Source organism: Hippopotamus amphibius, chromosome 9 (assembly GCF_030028045.1).
Source record: "Hippopotamus amphibius kiboko isolate mHipAmp2 chromosome 9, mHipAmp2.hap2, whole genome shotgun sequence".
In the NCBI taxonomy this organism is placed as follows: Eukaryota; Metazoa; Chordata; class Mammalia; order Artiodactyla; family Hippopotamidae; genus Hippopotamus; species Hippopotamus amphibius.
Window position 1 is genome coordinate 22,386,187 of NC_080194.1, and position 21,984 is coordinate 22,408,170.

At 35.7% G+C, this 21,984-nt stretch overlaps 1 protein-coding gene across 2 annotated transcripts in view; it reads right to left on the bottom strand.

Annotated features, from left to right (window-relative positions):
* The window catches only part of GAS2 (growth arrest specific 2), a 119,676-nt gene that overhangs the window by 43,452 nt on the left and 54,240 nt on the right, over nt 1-21,984 (bottom strand). For both annotated transcript variants that reach the window (XM_057695956.1, XM_057695955.1), the window contains exons 6-7: nt 14,690-14,831; nt 7,684-7,791 (exon numbers count right to left, since the gene is read on the bottom strand). In XM_057695956.1, the coding sequence (XP_057551939.1) occupies nt 7,684-7,791; nt 14,690-14,831 (250 nt within the window). The remainder of the gene's footprint in view (nt 1-7,683; nt 7,792-14,689; nt 14,832-21,984) is intronic.

The window sequence follows — 21,984 nt, forward strand, 5'->3', positions numbered from 1 at the left end:
TTTGCATTTTTACACAAGAGCCCATTTTTCATTACCAGGAAAGGTATGCAATTTGAACCATGCTACTTTTTATTCGCAGTAAATCAATGTGTGTCATAAAAGCAGAAAAGAAAGTCATATTACTCACTATCATTGGACCTTCCCTTAGAGCAAGTCCCAGAAGACATTGCCAGGTTGGGTTGCTATAGCAACAGAGCTCTGGTACCTCTCTTGCTTGGCTTGTTACAGTGAGTTGATTTTTACCATACAGGTATAACCCTGAAGAATTTTTAAGGTAAAGAAGAAATTACAAAGAATCAATAACAATGTGTGTGACCTTTCCATTGATCTGTGATGATTTAATTCAAAACTAGTATAAAGAAGGTGACTCCATAACATTTCAAATCCCTTTGCTGATTTCTAATTAAATTATTCATTGCCTCTTCTTTAGGTTCTTAAGTAGTCAGATTTCTTAAAACGTGAAGGAAAAAAAATATCCATACCCTTTAGAGTGTTAGCATGGAACCTCATATGGTTTTACCCAACTATGAAAATCTGCCATTTAAATGTCTTGAAGTAACTTTAATCCACTTAAAAATATCAACAATTAGTAAGAAGATTCAAGAAGACCATACTGGCAATATAAAAAATTATCTTCTGACTTCTACTAAAACAATATCAGGACAGAAAATAATGTATCTTATTTTCTTATATAGGCCATATAAACCATTCTGAATAGTGCTTGACATAGAGGTAAACACCTAATAAATGTTGTTATAATTTTTATTACTATCAAAATACAGTCAAGCAAACAAATTATATTCTTTTCCTTATATTACATAGCACTATTGATGATTCAATTGCAATGCCCTTCGTATTCTGAATATCTGTAAAATAAAAATGGTATAAGGAATACACTACTATATAGTTGAGCTTTAACTATATTGTAAAAAGGTGCGAGTCCTTTTTAGAAGACTAACCTTGTGAATAAAAATCTGCATCTAATGGACATGCCATAGGGAGGCAGTTTGAAATGGAGTGTGTTATGGGTTCAGGAGCCAGGACCTAGATTTTGTGTATCATACTGTTTACTTGAGACCTTAACCTGTCTTTGTCTTTTCACCTGTAACGAAAGCATAAATACATTTTCCCAGCTGAGTGGTAGAGGATTCAGTGAGACAATATGTATAAAGCACCTGTTACAATGCCTGGCACAGATGATACTTATTCAATTTTAGCTACCTTTCCTTTAAAGTTTTCCAGCAATTTCCTTGAATCATAATTTCCAAATGAAACTTATAGGTAAAAGTGAGTATAAATTCAATATTTCTTAGCAGTATTTGATATATATGGATTTTAACTCTGGCAAAATGTGGAAAACTTTCATTTCCACATAATTCTACATTACAAATTATTTTTTAATTGATTTGATTGATAATGTCTTTCCCAAAGTAGATTTTCATGACCTAGCCCAGGATAATGCTCTGGGGGAAAAAAGGTGTGAGGGACCATTTCTACAGTCAGATACATTTGGAAAATGCTACATAGTACATTTCACTCTAGTGATGAATAGATCATATTTTTCAAGGAATCCCAGATAATCCCAGATAAATAAATCAGTATTGCTTCGTGATAAAGAGTATAAATTCAGGAGTTAGGCCTGTGAATCCCACTTTCATCACTTATTCACTTACAACCTGGGAAATTACTCAATCTTTATGTTTCTCAGCTGTAAAATGGGAATGGCAGCAGTGTTTCCCACATTGGAATGAGAGATTAAAGCGAGGCATATCACGTGCTCAGACAGAGGCTAACAGAGTCAGTTACCAACAATATGAATTATTAAAGAAGCCTGTTTAAACCCATTATCATGATGCTTCTTCTTTATGAATAATAGTTTTGAATATCTTTTGGAACTATAATTTTTTGGAACACACTCTGAACAACGCTAAAGTTAGGGCAGTGGTAAACTGTAATTAAGGAAAAAATCATTCATCATATTAGCACCCAAATCAAGTAGCACCAAAAATGTCAGCTACCTCACATGTGACCCCACTGACTCGCTCTCATGTTCTACTCTCAGAACACAAGAGCAACTGTGTTAAGTGTAAAGAGCTTACCCCCACGGATGTTCTATTCACTAGAGCCATTTACATCCATTTCATGCATTAGCACAGATCAGTTTACTGTATTAGATTATTTGCCTGTCACAGAAAATTGAGCCTTAAAGGAAAGCAATATCAATTGATTAAAGCCTTAATGACCAGGGGAGAGAACACAGCATATGGCTTACTGATGGGGTCTGCAAAGGGAAGGGACACTATTAAGAAGTTTATATATTTCCTAGTGCTAACCCAAAACAATTTGAGTGAGTTTTCAAAATGGGGAAATAAAATATTAAAGGGTGATAAGGAATGGTGAGAGCTTCATCCAAGGAAAAATAGGCTACAAGTTCACATTAAAATGCAAAGACTTCCCTGGTCTAAACAACACCATGGCTTCAATGAACATCCCTTTTCCAAAAGATCAGAAGCTTAGGCAAAAAAATAGAAAAATGAGCAGCCAACTAATTAATCTGACACCTTTTAGAAGTCCTTTTATTTATTCTCACATTTGCAACTGTATCAGGTTGCTGACTTTTCTTTTAAAGAGTTCATATCTTTAATGTCATCATCAGAAATAAATGCAGAAGAGGAAAAAAATAATTCACTCATAATAATCTAATGCCCTTTGAAAATTTAAAAAAAATTAGTTCTTTCTTTTAGGTTAGTGATTTCAAACTTTAGTATACATCAGAATCACTTGGAAGGCTTAAAGCATAGGTGCCTAGGCCCCACCCTCAGAGCGTCTGATTCAATAGGTTTGGGGTGAGGTCCAAGAATCTGCATTTCTAACAAGTTCCCAGGTGATGCTGATGCTGCTTCTCTGAGGACCACTTTTAAAAATTACTATTAGATTATTTAAATAGAATATTATTGTTGCATTGGGGTTGACAAATCAAATACTATAGATATTTTTATGGCATCTAAGACATTTCTTTTTTTTGTCATTTTATTTTTTAAGGACTTTTATTGAGATATAATTGACATACAATAAACTTCATATATTTAGAGTGTACAATTTGATTTTTTCTTACTGGTAATGTATATACGGCAATCCCAATCTAAGACATATTTCTGAAAACTTTCCCACAAGCTTATACAGCTTTATATTGCCAACTGACTTCTTGATAGCTGAAGCCTGAGTAGATACCAAGTAACTGAATGAACAAAAGAACAAAGGAAAATTCTTACTTCTCTCCTCCTCAAAATCATAACATTAGGCCTGAGATCCACCTATTTACATTTCAAACATACACAGCATGGCTAAATGGTAATATCTAAACCTCTGTTACTATAGAAATTAGTGAGCAGGTTTTATCATCACTCAGAAGTCAGTGAAAAATAACTGATATTTAAAACTTGGAAGAGAATAAATTTGTATCTGTACCACACAGATTGAAATTAGCTGCATTTAGCTTTGTTTGTCCACTAGATAGTTCAAAAACAACATTTCTCATTGGAAGGTGTAGAATAAAAATCTGGCGTAGAGAAATTGTTTTAGATAAATTAGCATATTTGCCTAAAAGCCACAGGAAAAACCTGGGGGAGGTTTCCCCTTGTACTAAAGGATTCTTTATATTGGGTAGAGATTAATCCCTCATCTTTAAATGGAGACCTGTGCACATAAACCAACATGTCTACATAAGCATATAGATGCATCTACACAAGTAAGCATCAGATAGGCATGAATGCAAAGTAGTTATTCATACATTGGTTTCTAGAAACTCAGAGATAAAACATATGCTTAGCAAAGATATCCTCAGAAGAAATGTCCTCTGGGCTCTTTCTCTGTAATCTGCACACATTCTTAATTTTTTCATTCTTATTTGTTGTTATTGTATCAACTTGAATGCATAACGAGATGTGTTCATATACATAATAACTGCAAAACCATATATAAGTCAAGACATTGGGTGTTGTCAACAAACCTTGCGTAACAGGGAAGAGCCAAATCCGACTATATGTTGGATCTGTTTCTTTTACTTTAAGCTTTGCTTCCCATTACATTCGTTCACTAAAAGAATACTGTCTATACACAAAGGCCTGCCCTGGGGAACCCTGCCCCTCTGCCTGAATGTTAAACCAAAGTGCCTTTGTTCAAGGAAATATCCAGACCCTGTCCACGTGTGGATGGTTGCAAGGAAAAAGAAATTAACATATCCCCTCCCTGAGGCTGGCCATTCCAGGGGATATCTGCAAAACTTATGGCCTTTTTATGTTACTTCCTCATCTACTCCCCCTTTCCATGCTATAAAAGAAACCAGCATCCAAACCCTGATAAGATGGTTTTTGGAGACACTAGTCTGCCATCTTCTCCATCTGCTGGCTTTCCAAATCAAGTGGTATTCCTTGCCTCAACACCTCATCTCCAATTTATTGGTCTGTTGTGCAGTGAGCAGAGCGAGCTTGGAGTTGGGAACACTTGGACTTTGGTTAGCCATAAAACGGTTAACTATGGCTTACGTTGAGAAGAGTAAATCCGAAGTAAATGTGTTAGATACCGACTTATTAAGAGAATCATGTATTTATGACTTTCTAAGGAACAGCATTTTCTATGTCAGTATTTTGGTGATTGTGCTCTCAAGTAACTCAACAGTCTTAACAGCCTGAAAAGACCCTAATTTGGTTTCTGCATGGATAGGTTCATTATGGCCATATGAGGACATGGTTGCTTTCAGGATGGATGGAAAGCTAGGAGACAGATGCTAAGATACCATGTATATTTCATTTTATAAAATAATATGCATAAATGTATCTACTTATTAGGTACTATGTAGTAAATGTGACTATATTTGGCAGCCTCAAAACAGAGGACAAAGCTTAAAATATGCCAGTGTTAAAAATGCAAACATAAGAAACCCAGAACAGCAATGCAGACCCTGTGAGGTGATCATTCCCCTAGTGTGTCTAAGAATTTGACCAAAGGCAAAGTTACATTCAGGTGTTCAAAGAAACTTAACATTAAGATATTAGCAGTAACAACCATCTAACCATCATTTGAAAATCAATACCTCTGAGTTTTTTTGAGTAATAAGTGCCAATTCCTTACTATGTTAGTGCAGAATGACAATTAATTAAATATAGTCCCTGCCACAAATCAAAAAGTACTAACCAAAATGTGCACACATCAATGAGATGCTTCTAGTCCATCCATTCCGTGTACAGAAGGAAATAGGGAGAAAATGTGTGCTGAAAGGTGCACATGGCCTGCCTGTGAAATTTCAATTCCTGAACTCCAGGGAATGAGAGGTAAAAAGTCTCTAGGAATAACCAGATACAAGAAAAGTTTTGGTAGAATCCCTTGTCTTCATCAAGGTGGAAATGGACCCCCGGCAAGCCAAAAGATAAGCATTTCATTGAATATATACTAATGGATATTTTCCTATTTTGACAAATACTTTTGGTTGCAATTTAGAAAGTAATAGTTTCTTTTCAAAAAATTAAGATTTGAAAAAATGGGTCAATTTTAAAGTGAAATCTGTTGTAAAATATAGTGCAAATTATATGTGGACGGTGCAAATGAGAAAAAATGAATGACTAAAATTCATTAAAACACTATTTTAAAATATGTGTCACAGCAACATGATGTTATAACTTGTTGGACCAAAGAGTGAATAACCACATTACCGTTAGTTCTCTTATGGCAGGCTTGCCTGGAATGTTAGAAGCACTCTATGCTGCATACTGTTTTCTACTGTGGTAACTGACATTAAATTCAAATGTTATCACTAAGGAATCTGACGCACTTTTTTTCAATAAAGTAAGTCTCAATTCCTCTATAAACAATACATGCATAGACTTCACCAAAAAGAAACCATTTTCTGAAAAGAAAAATGGAACATCAAAAAGTATTTTAAATGTTAAATATATTTATGTTATTCACAAATAGACATCAAGTTCTTTGACAGTTGACTAAATATGGAAGACCAGCTACAAATAAATGTATGTAATATATATTTTTGCCTAAAGATATTAGGTTACATTAGAGGGAAACCATCTAATTTATTAATCATGTGTTTTGTCAACACTTCCATTATAAAAATGAATAATTGTTTAAACAAATAAACCCTATGTTGTGATGCTAGGCTCTTGGGCTTAATATTCTCAAGGAGCCTGAATCTCAATTGAGAAAGGCCAACTTAGTAAAATTTAAACACATCTGTGGAGGTACTATTAAATCACTATTTTTTAATGTGTTAAAGTGAAAGCAGGCTGGTTGGCTAAAATAAACATATATATTATCCTTACAACAAAGAACAATAAGTGATCATTGAGGCAACTGTCTACGCTAGTGAGGACATTCTAAATTTGTTCTCAAGCCCCTCATAATAACATCTCATTATATCTCTTTCATTGCCATTCCAAAGCAAAATAGCAATCATTACCTGGACATTTTTTTAAAAAATCAATAAACATTGACCTAATGTTAGATTGAAATACAAGATGACTGACATTATTTTGAAGGATAATTATGATTAAAATTTTCTTTAAAGTACATCTCAGAATCTTAAAAATTTGTTATACAAAAAATGTTCAGTCAAAAGTGGAAATTAAAACTTTACACTGGACAAAATTTCTACTGGGTCATCACCGATCTGAGTATGTTAAGAATGTTCATTGATTGCACTAGATGTACACATGCAAATTATTCAGCTCTACAAAAGAAAATAAAAAGACAAAATTTTAACTTATTCAAATGAGAAGAGAATACAGCACCTCTGAATCATAACCTCCGTTCTTTAGGAAATGACTACAAATAAGGTAGAAAAATAATTATACTTATTTACCACAGATTTCTAGGAGTATATCAGTGCTTTATTTTTCACTTTCTTATTTTTGAAAAGAATTCTGGGTCTTAGGAAAAGCCACAAACTTATTTTGAGACTAAATTCTCTTGATTATTAACAAAATATGTCACAGCCTGCACTGTTACTTTATTGAGCAAATCATTACAACCCAAAATTTTTCATGACATCTAGTCAGATTTTTATTTAGGATGATTGTAAAAATGGATAGAGACCACCAAATCATTCATCAGCACAGGCCCACATTTCTTTATCCTAACCCAGAAAACTAGTAAAAAAAAAAAAAAAATGGTAATCATCACTTAACCACAATGTTGTAATGAGCTTTGACTCTCCTCACCTTGGTTCACAGTCCAAACTTTTTCAAAAATCATGTTCAAATAATTTGAAAGCATTCAGGATCTATGGGTTGATCATTTCCCAAACTTGAAGTATGGAAAACCAGGGCAGAGTACTGTTTTTATTACCCATGGAGGAAGATTTACTTCCTTTAAAACTAAATGCATAGACAAAAAAGGGATTTGTTTTCTCTCCTTTTCCTCATTCTATGTGATTTCTATGATCTGTTTGGTGTACATTTGTATATAGGTAAAAAGATAAAGTTCTGTTTATTTAGCCCTCAGTAGTAGTTATGTATGATAATAAAAATTTTCATACCTCATGTCTTCAAATCCAATTGTAAGCACCATAAGAGAAGTTCCTGCTTAGATACTGGTCATATTTTCCCTGTAACCTGCAACTTAAGTCCAGTATGTGCTCTGAAAGGACAAGCTGTCAAGTGAAAAGTAAAACGTTACCCTAATGAAGAGGATCTTTTCTCCCACTCGGTATCTTCCTTGAGACAGCCTCTCCACACAGAACTTGCTGGGGCATTTACAAGGAGGATCTTCAGAAATCCGTTTCACCTGAAAGAGAAGAGCAGGCAAGTTCATTCTCCTTAATCAAGTTCCATTTAGATTAACTTGTTCCACGGGTTCAAAGGCTCCTCAACCATTAAATGCTTTTAAATTTGTTCTGTATCAGACTACGGACATGATGTGAGCACAGACACATCGCATTAAATCTCAACTACGTAAAGGTCAGGCCCTGGCAGCACTTTGTGAAGGCCAGTAACTGCACTAAGGCACCGGCTAGATACTGACAATGATAACGATGCTGGAGGACAGTCACGAGCAAATCAACCGGCAGCACAGGGATGATTAGCTGGGTTCTCATGTCTGGAGGGTTAAAAAGATCGTGTACACTGGATGGTCAAGATAAGTATACTGAAAACTAGAGCAGCATCTATGTTAACATACTGTATATGTTTCCTCATCAAAATTTCAATATTAATTTTACCCATTTTCAAAATAAATGAGAATTTCAAAATTAGTATTATCTTAAAATGAGACTACTGTTTAACTTCAGTTTGAACTCAGAGGCTTTCTTTTATGAGTCATCTCTAATTCACCCAGACTAATTCAGCAATTCACTCCTCAATAATTCCCACCTGCCAAAATCTACTTCTGAAGCGGTACCTTACAATTTATATGTATTTTATAGAATCCATTTCTGAATATCAGATTCTCACTATTGTATCTATCTCTCTACTTTTTAAAAAATACATACACTAAATGATAAGTGACTAATGCTTATAAAGTTGTGACTATTAAAGACAATGTATAGTCCATGAGTTTAGGAATAAGGTTTATTTATGTTTTCCTTGGTTGGGAACTTGGCATGCTGCATCTCATAACTGTCCTCTTTTCAACTAACCAGCCAAACAACCCAGAAGAATAATATCTTGTATTTTGAGTCAAAGTTTCCATGGAAGACAGATCTAAATAATGTACAGCCTACATCTGAGAAGCTAGATAGACTGTTAGATGCTGAAGGGATTGGCTTGAACACCCTTCACCCTAATTCTTTCTTGCACAAAGATATGATTCCTAGAGTTTTGTCATCAGAGAAATTCAATCATTTCTTCAAATAAGTCAATGTCTGACTTCAATAAGCCTTCCACTAAGCAAAAACTGTGGGAAGAGTAACACGGAACTCACTTGCATTTTGGAGTAAAGGACTGAAACAGCTTGGTTTCCCTGGAATAAGTAAGGTTCCAGAAAGTAAAGAAGCATAAGACACTAGAGAGGAAAGCTAGAAAGAGTGGGGGAATCCTGAAGCAAAACTTATATTAAGAATTATACAATTATGCCTCAGTGAAGACTAGAAAGGATAACCAGTACTATTGCTGGGAAAAAGAGAACCAATTTCAGGATACATATTTTCATCCGTCCCCTCTAGAATTCCCAATTCTGCCAACATATAAGCCTGTAATTCTTGCTACTTATTTGTGTCATAGCACACTGTATCTCAGTTGTTGGTCAACGTTAATGTCTCTTTGCTAGAATGTGAATTATCAATACTTAAGTATTAAGATAGTACTTCATTACAGTTTTAAAGCCTTGAAATTAAACACAATGCCTTAATGTCATATAATGTGTTCGATAAACATACATTGAATAAATAAATGGATAAATAAGCACAGGGGCCTAAACAGAACACAGGAGGGAATTAGTGTGACAGATTAAGACCGGATTTAAAGAATTTTAGAGATGGCTTCCATTGAAAAAGTGAGGAAAATGCCTAACATCGTTACATTAGTGATTAGGCCCATGTCTTTGAATTCTGAATTTTTCCTACCATATGACATTTGGGCCATAGATATATCCACCCACCCCCCAGTATTAATAGGATTCTATACCTAGGAATTTTTTGAAGGGATATTCTTGAACAAGATGGTGATAATAGAAGTATAAAATTCCCTTCCATAATGCAGAACCACATTCTGGGGTGGGGGGGACGTCACAGGACCAATGAAGGTGTGCTATTTTAAGTGTTAAAGGTGTTGGGACTTCCCTGGTGGTGCAGTGGTTAAGAATCCGCCTGCCAGTGCAGGGGACATGGGTTTGATCCCTGCTCCATGAAGATTCTGCATGCCACGGAGCAACTAAGCCCATGCGCCACAACTATTGAGCCTATTCTCTAGAGCCCACGAGCCACAACTACTGAAGCCCATGTGCCTAGAGCCTGTGCTCCCGCAACAAGTGAAGCCTGCACACTGCAACAAAGAGTAGACCCCGCTTGCCGCAGCTAGAGAAAGCCCACATGCAGCAACAAAGGCCCAGTGCAGCCAATTAAAAAAAAAAAAGTGTTGTAAGTATTCCTTTGTGTGTCTCTTTCTATATGTATTTATAAATATATTTTAAAAATATAAATGTGTACATATATAAATTGTGTTTATTGCATATCATTGCTAGAAGCTATACAGTCTTCCTTAATACCACAACAATCGCATGAGAAAAGAAGGAATGAAGGAAGGAGGGAGGGAAGGAGGGAGAAGGACTTTGGTTATGCTGAAGATGAATTCATCAATCAACATCATAAAAGCACATGGCCCAAACTTTAGGAGAGTCGTGCCTGGCACAGCTTTACCGTGACATAGTCATTGAGCAGACGGTAAATTGGTGTTCAAGTGGTTCCTCTGCTAAGAAATGACAATCACAAGTATGTATGGAAAGTATTTCCATCTTGAAGTGTTTTTAGACAAAATACAGAAACTACTGGTATCAAATGAAATAAAATACAAGAAACACTTTCTCAAGTGGCCTGTCCTTCTCTAATGCCTCCCTAAGCTTTAAAAATATACCTGTTTTTTAAAATCAAGGGCTTTTGTGTAGTTGTGTGAGAGGTGGAGGCCGAAATGGAAGAGACAAGGCCAGACTGTGGGTAGTGGAAATATATTGTTAAGTAAACAGAGACTGATGACATCTGTGCTTCTTACATTACCTTGGGATAAGTCAGTCTGGCAGGTGTTCTGTTTTTTGGCCAGGAACCCAGCCAGCTTTCTGCTAAAATGGGATTTCAAGAGGAGCCTGATTACTCAGAATTATACTATCGCTCATCCTCAGACTGAGGAAGTTGATGGAGAAGAGGAAGAAAGTAAGAATGGTTTCTTAGAACTGTATTCAACTCATTGTGTGGGAACAGGCTCAACACGAGGGAACTAAAGCTGACCCCACCATTTTATCACAGCTGAATCACTCCATCAGGACATCTGGGGAATAAGTTAATCCGAATGGACTCCACTGTGTTTCTCTTATGGTGTCTTGCTTGATAAAAGAAGGTGGGATGTATTATCCACATAAAAGGTCACCTATTTTTTTCAATTTTCCACAGTTCTCCTAACTAGCAAACAAAGAAATGTGAGGATGCATTGAAAGTTTCAGAACTGGCAGTTACTGCTGAAACTGTTCACTCAAATGTGACATCTTAGCATAGGTCTGCATCTCTTTCTTTTTTCTTTATTCTCCATTTTTTCTTTTTCTTCTTTACTCCTCTTCTTTATTCTCCTTCTTTTCTTTTCTGTTTTTTTGTGATATAAATAATAACTTTGCTAGAGTAGAAATTGCCAATGGTATTAACTAAACACAAGCACTTTGCAAGCAATATTTTATATCCCTATTCTAAAGCACATGTTGGAGTATATGAATTTCAACTCCCTAACGGCTGTATAGGCCTCATATGCAGTAAAGCTGTTGCCATAGGAACTATTTCCTTTTATATTTGACATATGAAGCTCTGATGTAAACCATTAGTGAGGTTCAAATGGTTTTTCTCTCTGTTCCACTGCCCCTGAAATAAAACACTCAGTGAAAAACTATCACTTAAACAGAATGCAAATATTTCAGTGCAATTTCCCCAATGTAGAATGAAGGCGACTGTAAGAGGCTTCTGTGGCCAAATAAGTATGGAAAATTCCAGGCTAAACACAATTTTTTTATGGAACTCACTAGTGCCTTTGGTATGCCAGAATGCATTGCCAAACTCTAGGTAGGGACTGCAGTAAGCTGTATTTCTCAAACTAGCCTAACCGTGGAATTCTTTTTCCCGTGGGCCATCTGGTGATGTGAGTGTTTGATTAAACATTCTTTGAGAAACGCTGCTTTGAAGACTGTGAACATAGTACTCTAGCTGGCAGCAGTACAGAAATATCCACTTAGCACATTTCCTGCATTCAATGAAAACCCCTTCCCTATACAGATGGTTATGTTCCCAAACTCTGATTAACTTTAAAGGGAGTTTCAAGCTTCTCTGAAATCCCCTTCATTGTTTCCAGCTGAGAGAACAGAACTTGGAGTAGGGAAGAGCAACCACAGAGTGACAGTCTTGCCATTTTGAAGAGAGTCCCTATCTCATCTACCTCTTCTGAACCGGAGTATTGGTAAAACTTTTCCAAAATCCCATTCATAGTTGTTTCACCACCTTCTCCCTCCTGTCCTTTTCCTCCCCTTCTCAAGGATGAGGGATGGCCATATGCAAGACAAGCTGGTGAAGAAAGGGAACCATTCTAGCTACTTTTCCCAGGCTTCAAGGGGCAATGTCTCCACTCTCTGCAAAGCTATAGCAGAGTTGAGAAGTGCACATATTTCCAGAGCACATGGACATTCCAGATAAAGAGAAAAAAGGAGACTCTTTTTAAAACTTTGATTACCCACATTAATAATTATCCAATAAGCATGGCACTAGATACAGCTGAATAAAACATGGTCCTTGTCTTTGAGAACAAGGACAGTACCTAGAGAAGAAAAGGTATTTTTGCCCAATACAGTAAACACTTCATTAAATATATAAAAATACTTGAGGTACCAAGGACAAATTTGTCAATTTTACCTGGGATGAGAGATGCCAAGAAAAGCTTTCTATAGAAGGCCACACAACCTGAATTTTAGAAGATGAACAGGTGTCTAAAAGCAGATTTCAAGATGAGTAGGCAGAGGTAGGGTAAGGAAAGCAAGCGAGGAAAAACATGATATAAAATATCCTTGGGGGTCTGGGATTAGAGGACAGATTTACAATAGATATATCACAATACAAGAATGAATCCAGAGGGCAAAAAGGATGGGAAAGACAAAATGGACCAGAACATGGAGGGCTTAGGTGACACATACATGAGTTTGGGCTTTACCCTGGATGTTATAGAGAGACCCTGTGTAACTTTAATCAGTTCTGAGTTGCATTTGGGTTGATCATTCTGGTAGCAATAATGTTCGTGGAGAAGAATTTCAAGAACAGAGTGGTCAATGGTGTCAAACACCAGAAAGTGGTCTCATAATTTGAGGACTAAAGAAATTAATTTGATTCAGTACTTCATTCATTAGGAGGTTAAGGGGACGCTGGCCAGACCTCTGATTCTAATGCATTAAAGAAAGTGAATGGAGGTAACAGCTGAGAGAACAAGGACTAAGATCAAGCACAGTAGCCCCAGAAAAACACTTTTTGAAGAGAAAGACTAAAAGGAAGTTCTTACTCTAAAGTAAGCCTAATCAAAAAAGTATAATTGAGAGAGAAGAAAAAATTGTTCTCATCAATATATAAATAATGCACCATTATCTACTATAATATTAATACAGTGTTATTCAATTTTCTTACAAAATAAAAATAAAATTGTAGGACATAAGGCATGTGACAACACTTAAAAACGTTCCTGTGACTTTAAAATCCTTTTAGGTGCATTATATTAAAATGCCCTGCCTATCCTTTTATTTCTGAGTGGATTGAACTCAGAAATAAATTAAATTTATGAAAATAAATTAAATTGGTATTAAATAAGATATCTTGATGGGCTAAATTTATGTGTTGCCCTTAGAGAAATGGGAATTCTCAATCTGTCAGACAAATTGTTATATTTCTGATCTTCTAAATTTGCAATATAGGTTATAATGTCACATGGAAGAAAGCAAAAGATGGAGGAATCTTTCTTTCTGCATCCTACAGTACCAATCGGCCATTTCCCTCACTCTTTTCAGCTCAGACCTTTGGGAAAGAAACTCTCAGCTACAGTCCAGCTGTCCTTTTCAGTCTGGCCTGTTCCTTGTAAATGGTACTATGGTTGGTGTTAGTTTCTAAGAACTCTCCCTGTGTGTGTGAGACATACTTCAGTCTGACATCCCCAAGGTTTCCATTTTTTTTAAATCCATAGGCAGTTTTGACATTTACACTCAAAACATATGTCCTGGGAAGTAAATGCACACACATAGCACAGTACTTATAACCAAGAACTACTTAAGAGAGAACAGAAGTAGCCAGAGAATTTTATTTCATCCTGTGTGCTGTTATACCCAGAATCCACTTTCTGTAATTATGAGGGTATAATGAAAATATGTCCTAATCTGCCAAAGACAGTGACTCAAGGACTCTGAGGGATGGTGACCTCAGAGAGTTAGACAAAATTAGGTTGGAATCTAAGTTCCTCTAGTCCTCTCAGCAGGTAATTCAACTTCAAGTCTCAGCTTCCTGAATAAGAAACCTGCCCTACAGATAACAAGAGAACTTGAACAATACTGGTAGACCCCAGCCCAGAGCAGGCAGTCAGTAAAGGGCAGCTATCTTCTCCATGGTATTTTGCTTTTCTGTCCTTAAAAGCCCTCAAGTCCCATGCCTCAGGCTCCTTACTAATGAATAAGGAAACAGGAACCAATATTATCAAGGCTTAAGTGTTTTCGAAGACAGTTCTTAGGAGGTGGACTTATTATCCTAAAGTTTTAGATACTACTCAGCAGAATTCAGTGACACATTTTAAGTAAGTGACTCGGTTCTGAATCTCAAAATGAATTGCAGGACTATAAAATTCCTCATAGGATTTTAAAATAAATTTCAATAATATTGGAATAGGTAAATGTTAGACTGATAGGAGATTGTACAGTATGAGTTTTGAAGTTCAAAAAAGACCAAGTGCTGATAAGAAACCTGACCAATTTTACTTACCGCATCATCCAGTAAGTTGCCCGTACTCTTTTTTCCAGAAGACTTTGATGAAGGAGAAGGTGAAGGAGAAGGGGCAGAGAGTGTTTCTTCTTGTTCAATTTCTTTTTCCAATTTTATCAAACCAGGAGGCTCCACACCATACCTTTTTAAAAGACACCAGGTCAATACATATACATAAGTTGTAATAATGATACACTTGCCATATGTTGCATTCAATTATGAACGCCATAGGACAAAACTGCTAACTTTTCAAAAAAACATTAACTTTTTTCTGGCATTGAAATAGTATGTTCTTAAACTGGCATGCTTTTAAGCAGGGAAACACACACACACACACACACACATACCCCCATACATATAAATATATACAGTTACATACGTAGACACATATATGTTTATATCTCTAAAAGAACATATAAATGAATAGATACATAATAACATACTAAAAATAAATTAAAATACTCCATGTAATATATTAGAGTCAATAACATGAATTACCATGTTAATTTCATCTTCAGCTTTCAGATTTACTAGCTTTAATGATATCAGTGCTGTAATTGAGCTCCTATTTTGAATATAAGCTTGTTAAAAATGGAAATAAAATCAGAGAGTCAGAGTCAAGTTGAAAACAGCAATTTCCCCAAATAAATATCCTTAAATGAATTAACAGAGAAGAAATTCACTCAACCGTATATCTTTATGGACCCAGAAAAAATGTAGAATGGGTAATACAGTATCATAGGTTATTCTCTTAAGAACAACATAATGAAAGCATGCACAGTATTACTGAGAAAGAAAATGAATAAACAAAAATAATTTAGAATGACAATATGTTAAAAATTGTGTTGTAAATTATAAAAGCCACAGCAGTTCAAAGACAGAGATGTAGTTGTTAAGAGCATTCTAATCTCCCATATTTTTCTTAGGCTAAATTTAAGTTTGGTTTGATTTCCTAGATGTATATCAATTGTACCTAGGTGAAGGAGGCCAAAGATAATTCCAGAATTTGAGAATTGGGAAGGATCTTTGGGTTCATGTAGTTATACCCTTTCATTTTTACAGAATAAATAAAACAGATCCAGAGGAAATATAGAATTAGCTAGGAATAGGACAAAGATGCAAATAAAGGTTTTCTGACTTCAGATTTTCTCTGCCATTTTAATCAGGTGATCATGTTAGAAAGAAGAGGAAAAGTCACTTGGAAATTTAAAAAAATAGGCTATGGATTACCTACAAAGTACACAATCTATATAGAGAGAATAAATATGTTGGCAATATGTCTACTACTTTAGAGTGAGTGGATAGTATATTAAAACATCATTAAATGTAAATGCTTAGATTGTAGTCATCCTGTCCTAATGGTTTCTTATTTTAACTGACACTGTCACACACGTCAGGCACCCTTTGCGAGCTGGAAAATTTATATCAGAATTCAGTACAAAACAGTTTAAGCTGGCACAACTCAAATAATAATTGCTGTTTTGATAACTGCCTCTAGTGAACAGAGTAATTTTTAGTGACATAAATCATTAGCTAAAAGACTTTAGGCGCTATTTGTCACATTTCAAACCTTTTATACAGATTAGCCAGTTAACAGGACATTTGTAGAAACATGCAATAGACTGCAGATTCTACAACAGTAGGGACCACTGTTTGATTCACAGCAACTCCAGCAGCTAGTGTAGATCCTGGTACACAACAGATACTTAATAGCTACTGTTTGAAAGAAAATAAAAATTTCTGTATTCTCATATAACAATGAATTCCAGTTCCAAAGATAAATTAGATTTCAGTGTTTTGGATCTTTCAATGCATATCACTTTAACAAAACATATCAACATTTAATGTAAATAAATCCTTTACCCCCCAAAAATGGTTTTCTAGAAGACTTTAAACCCTATTCAAAACTAAAATACATTTTTAACTTTCTAGTACTCATTAATTACACTTAACCCAGCATCTCATTACTGTTGACAAGTACCAACAATATTCACCTGGAGATTTGGGTATCATTCTTCCTTGAGGCAGACAGCTAACTATGCCATTAACCTACTCTTTAAATTTAACAAATCACTTAACCTCTACGAGTCTGTTTTCTATCAGGAAAACAGAGATGAAAGTGGCCTGCCCTAGAGGCCTGATGGAGCAGGCGAGGGAGAGAGAGAGAGGGAGGGAGGGAAGGAAGGAGGAAGAAGAAAGTTAAAAGGGCAACTGTTACTGAACGTCTTCCATGTGTCTGGAACATTTGCACATCTTGATGTACATTATTTCTGAGCTGCAGTTTTATTTCACTGTAAAATGGAAATTCTGATCCCTGTGTTTTAATATAGTTAGAAGGAATTAAAACAGTATCTGAGACTTCCCTGGTGGCGCAGTGGTTAAGAATTCGCCTGCCAATGCAGGGGACATGGGTTCGAGCCCTGGTCCGGAAAGATCCTACAAGCCATGGAGCAACTAAGCCCGTGCGCCACAACTACTGAGCCCACGTGCCACAACTACTGAAGCCGTCGCGCCTAGAGCCCATGCTCTGCAACCAGAGAAGCCACCGCCATGAGAAGTCCGTACATCGCAGTGAAGAGTATCCCCTGCTCACCGCAACTAGAGAAAGCTCATGTGCAGCAACGAAGACCCAACACAGCCAAAAATTAATTAATTAATTAACTAAATGTTTAAAAAGAAAACCCAAAACAGTATCCGTCACACACCCAGTACAGTGTCTGTCACAGGGCACCACCTCTGAGATGGTTGTTGATAACTGATGTAACAAAGCTTACACAACCAGGGAACTGCAGCACTGAGGTCCTTTTGCCAAAGTTTTAATTTTTTAAAATACATTATACCACTCAATGAAATAATGAAACAGCCTCAAAATTAATATGTAGTCTTATTTATTACTACTGTTATATTATTACTATTGTTTGTACCCTTTACAAAAAACTCACTATAGGCTTTCTTTAATTAATTTTCCTAGAATTGTAGGATGGCAGGAATATCTCAGTGTTAGAGCATAGCAGAACAGGTTATAAAATCACCTTTGCTACTAACTTGCTGGATGAATTTCAACAGGCAACCCTTTTTAATCCCTCTAGATTTATTTAAATTCTTAGTTCCAACAAGGTATAACATTTTGTTACATTTAATATTCTTAAGAGAATAACATAAACTGGGAAGTACAGCTAGAGGAATTTAACACACTAAAATTCACAGCCAATTAAAAGTCAATCATAAATGAAAACATCATATTTGAAAGTATAAATTAGGTGAAATGGAAAATATGACTTCATTTGTAATGGTAGCTGGATTCATGCCACCTTTCAGGAACAGGTTGGTTGAGTTGCACAATTTTTTTCTTGTTTTTTTAACAAAGTGAAATAATAATAAGTACGTTATTAAGGTAACAACAGGCTCCACTCCACGTCTGATACAAAACAAAGTTTGAATGAAGTTAGTAACAAAGTCATTCGTGGAAAATTTTGCCCTGGAGATTTTTCTTTATCTGGGAATGCTGAAAATTAGCTATGCCACTGAACATAGAAAATCAACACTAAGCCCCAAATCTCTGCTTACATTGGCTTTTGAATACTTCAAGCTGCCTAAGGTACAGTCAGCCAATCCTGAAATACACACTTAAATACGATTCATTGGTTTCCTGTCTGTCTGGAGATGTCAACAGGCTGTAAATCATGAAATTCCCCTTGAGTTGGGGGCTGGCACCTAAAGCCAACTTAGTCACCAATAGGTCTTTTTTTCTGCTCTCCAAAAGGCTGCTTCATTCTGGTTTCCATGATTAACTCTATACTACTCTACACTTTGATTTTGTCTCTGAGGTTTTCAAAAAATTATACTGTTTTCTCTTCTTGTCCAACTACAAGATTTCAAAGCTTTGCGAGAGAAGGGGCAACTGCTGTTTTCAGACTAAATAAGGGTCAACTAAATGTAGGAAGAAAGTTGAATCTGCTAAAACCAAATCTTTGCATCTGCATACCCCAGTAATATGAAAGTAGGGAGAACACTGAAAGGACAATGTCAGATTATCATTTTTTTTTTGGTCTCATTTAAAAAATGCAAAGTGCTAGGGAAAGGGTCTTATGGTTAATAACTTTATGATGAGATCTTAGAAATGGACTTTTCATTTTTCTAGCACAGGAGGTAACTTTTGAGATTGGTCTAGATGAAATAATTGAGCCCCCAAACTAAGCCCTGAACTAGAAAATTTACTCAAACTATTTACTAGACTATAATTTTCAAAGAAAGACATCTGGGGCCTATTTTACTAGAGTTGGAGGGATAAGGTTAGAAATTCCCTCTTGTTAAGGCATATAACAGATAGCTTACAGATTCTTGAAAGATAGATTTTGTGCCATTTTTAATTCTGTTTTAAAGTTATTTAAAGATAGATTTAAATTTGGATGGAAATTTCACCCATATGAAAATAAATTTTATTCTTGGCAGTCAGAGTTAAGCTCTTTAAATAGAATGAGTTATTAATAAGCTTTGTATAAGAATATTTTCTTTTAAGTAACATTTCATTAGGGCATGGATTAAAACAGGAGACTAACAAAAATATTCACAAAGTTTATTTCTTTAGAATGGTCATAAATTTTGTTTGAAATGAAGAAAGCACTCAAAAATAAAAATATAAAAAGCTTCCCTCTGATGTTGACTAGTCACCATAGCCCCAAAGCAAAATATCAAGGTTTTTTTTCACTTTTATCATAAAGCTAATCAATTCTGCAGTCTTAAAAAAGGTTGAATTCATAGTAACTTTTTTTTAAACAATGAATATCAAAGCACTCTCATTAAAAAAGATCTTTGAGGTTTTATTGACCTGTTTTTGCTAAGTGTTCTATTTTGCAGAAGGCAAACATGCATATTTCACACACAGAAACTGACATCCTTTCTGAAATGTTAACAGAGGGATTTCACTCTCCAGTGATGATGGCTCTATTTGGTTGAAAATAAAAGGAAGTTTTACCCATGAGAACAAAAATAAATGGTCTCCTTCTCCCATCTCAGAACTCAGAGAAGCCCACAGCTCTCAAAGGAGCTTCACAGAGTGTTCCCAGGCAAGAGAATATGGCAGAGAATTAGAAACATTTAGTGAGTCATTTCTAAAGTGATGTTGATGCTTTTAAGATGACATTTATGTAATTTTGAGAAATAAGTGTTTAGAATCAAATATAAAGAAGCATCATCTATCAGTGGGAAAAACACAAAATTCACAAGGTTGTATTGGGATTTTGTTTTGGTCAAACCTCATCTGTTGTGTGTACAAATTAATGTTGTGATTCTTGAGAGTTCTCCAAATGTCACTCCTGGTTTTGGCTAATGCTGTCAATTCAATAATTTAATAACACTGTCTTAATTCAACTCCATAGGAGAGTACAGGGAGGAGGAAGCACACATGCAATGATGTAGATAAAGGTTTAACATATCTAAAGAAAAATTTAGGAGTAAAATAAGATGGGAATGATGAATTTCTCTTCTTTCCTTCACCAATTACACTTCAACACAGGGTTAAGGTAGTGATGTTTGGGTTTACTGGGTTACTGTTTCTAAAGTATAATTTAACTTCCATTAAAATTTTAATAAAATCTTCAATTGTGTACAGAGAGAAACTTAAGTAGACATTTATACATAAATGGTCAACCTATCCATTTGGTATTCACCTGTTTCACCTTATGCTGCACACAAAAGTAATGCCATGAATAATCTCTTAGCATATTTTTTCTTTTTCGTGGTTAAGTGTGCCACACTTCACATCACTCAAGTAGGTGAAGAAGATAAAAAGCAAAATTTACAAATTGAATATTGTAATGTGTTGTCTTAATCCTTAGATCACTGCTTTGTGAAATCAGCAATTTTCTTTTTGTAATGTGAATAATTTCTGCTTTTATCAGTACACATGGTCATAGAGCGTGGTCAGAAATAGAGCCACCTATTCTTATCAATAATAATGATGATGGCAATGAAGAAGGCAGAGGAAAATTCTGGACGTGATAGATATGTTTACAGATCGTGGTGATGGTTTCATAGATGTACACTTATATCCAGACTCATCAAGTTGTTTGCATTAAATATGTACAGCTTTTTGTATGTCAATCATATCTCAATAAAGTGGCTTAAAGAAAAAAAGAAATGGAGCAACCCAGAATCTCAATTTTAAAACATTTTGGGAAAAACACACACAAAACTCTTTATATAATCCTTCACCTGCAAATTGACCAGGGCATTATGATTCCCCTTCATTAACCAAGACATTAATTTATTTCATATACCATGGCAAAGGGCAATTCATGCCAGACTCAGAGCTGGAGGAAAGGTGATTCTAAGGGGATTTTGTCATTGGGTAGCATGCCTTCTCCTTTGATGACTCGGTCATAGTTAAAATGTTTAGTTCAGCAGGATTCCTAACAGGGTGTTCAGGTAATAGAGAGTATGATCACAAAAAATAAAATAAATCCAGAAAATAGGCAAATAATGTACACTAAACAAGAGGAAAATGACAGCTCCAGCTAATTCTGTAGATAGTGCTCCTCCTTCTTTTTCTCTGTATCACAACTTTCAGAATCACGATCAGAATCATGATGCCTATTTGATCCACATATTTAGGTTATCAAAGCACCAAAATGGAATCTGGCATTTCAAAATATTCTAATGATATAATTAAAATAAACAAGTAAACAAAAAGTCTTCTGCCTAATCTTCTATTACGTGGGAACTCTAGACAATCTTTCTTCTACTCTAGCATTTCAGGGGCAGCAGCTCATTTACAGAGATTTTACTTTGTGTGTATTCCTCCCTCTTGTATTTTAAATGCCACCTGTCTTAGGGCGTATCTGCTGAACCCAAGGACTTAAGGCTGAGTCCTTTGACTCAGAGCTGTTTGTCCTGCAGGCCAGATGGTGTGAGCATGGTAGAGGAGTGGCTTAGCAGAGTCCTAGAAGCAACAGGTACCTGTGTCTTGCTCCCTCTCAGAACCCCAAGAAAGTGACAGCATTGAAGGGGAACAGGGTCCTAAGAAACAGGCAGATACTAGGAACTATGCCTGAGTAGCACAGACCCGAGTGGTCAGAAGACGAGGGGACCCTCTCTAGCGGCTCTCACACAATACATCTGGGAAAGGTGTGGGAGAAAGTGGCGACATCCCTAAACGTCTCAAATTGATTTTTTTACTCCTTATTGAGTGGAGCCTCATCCTTATTTAATTCCATTTTTTAAATTAAAACAATCTTTCCCTCATCCAATTATTACGATAAAATAAAATTCACACCTGATGAACAATATGTTAAGAT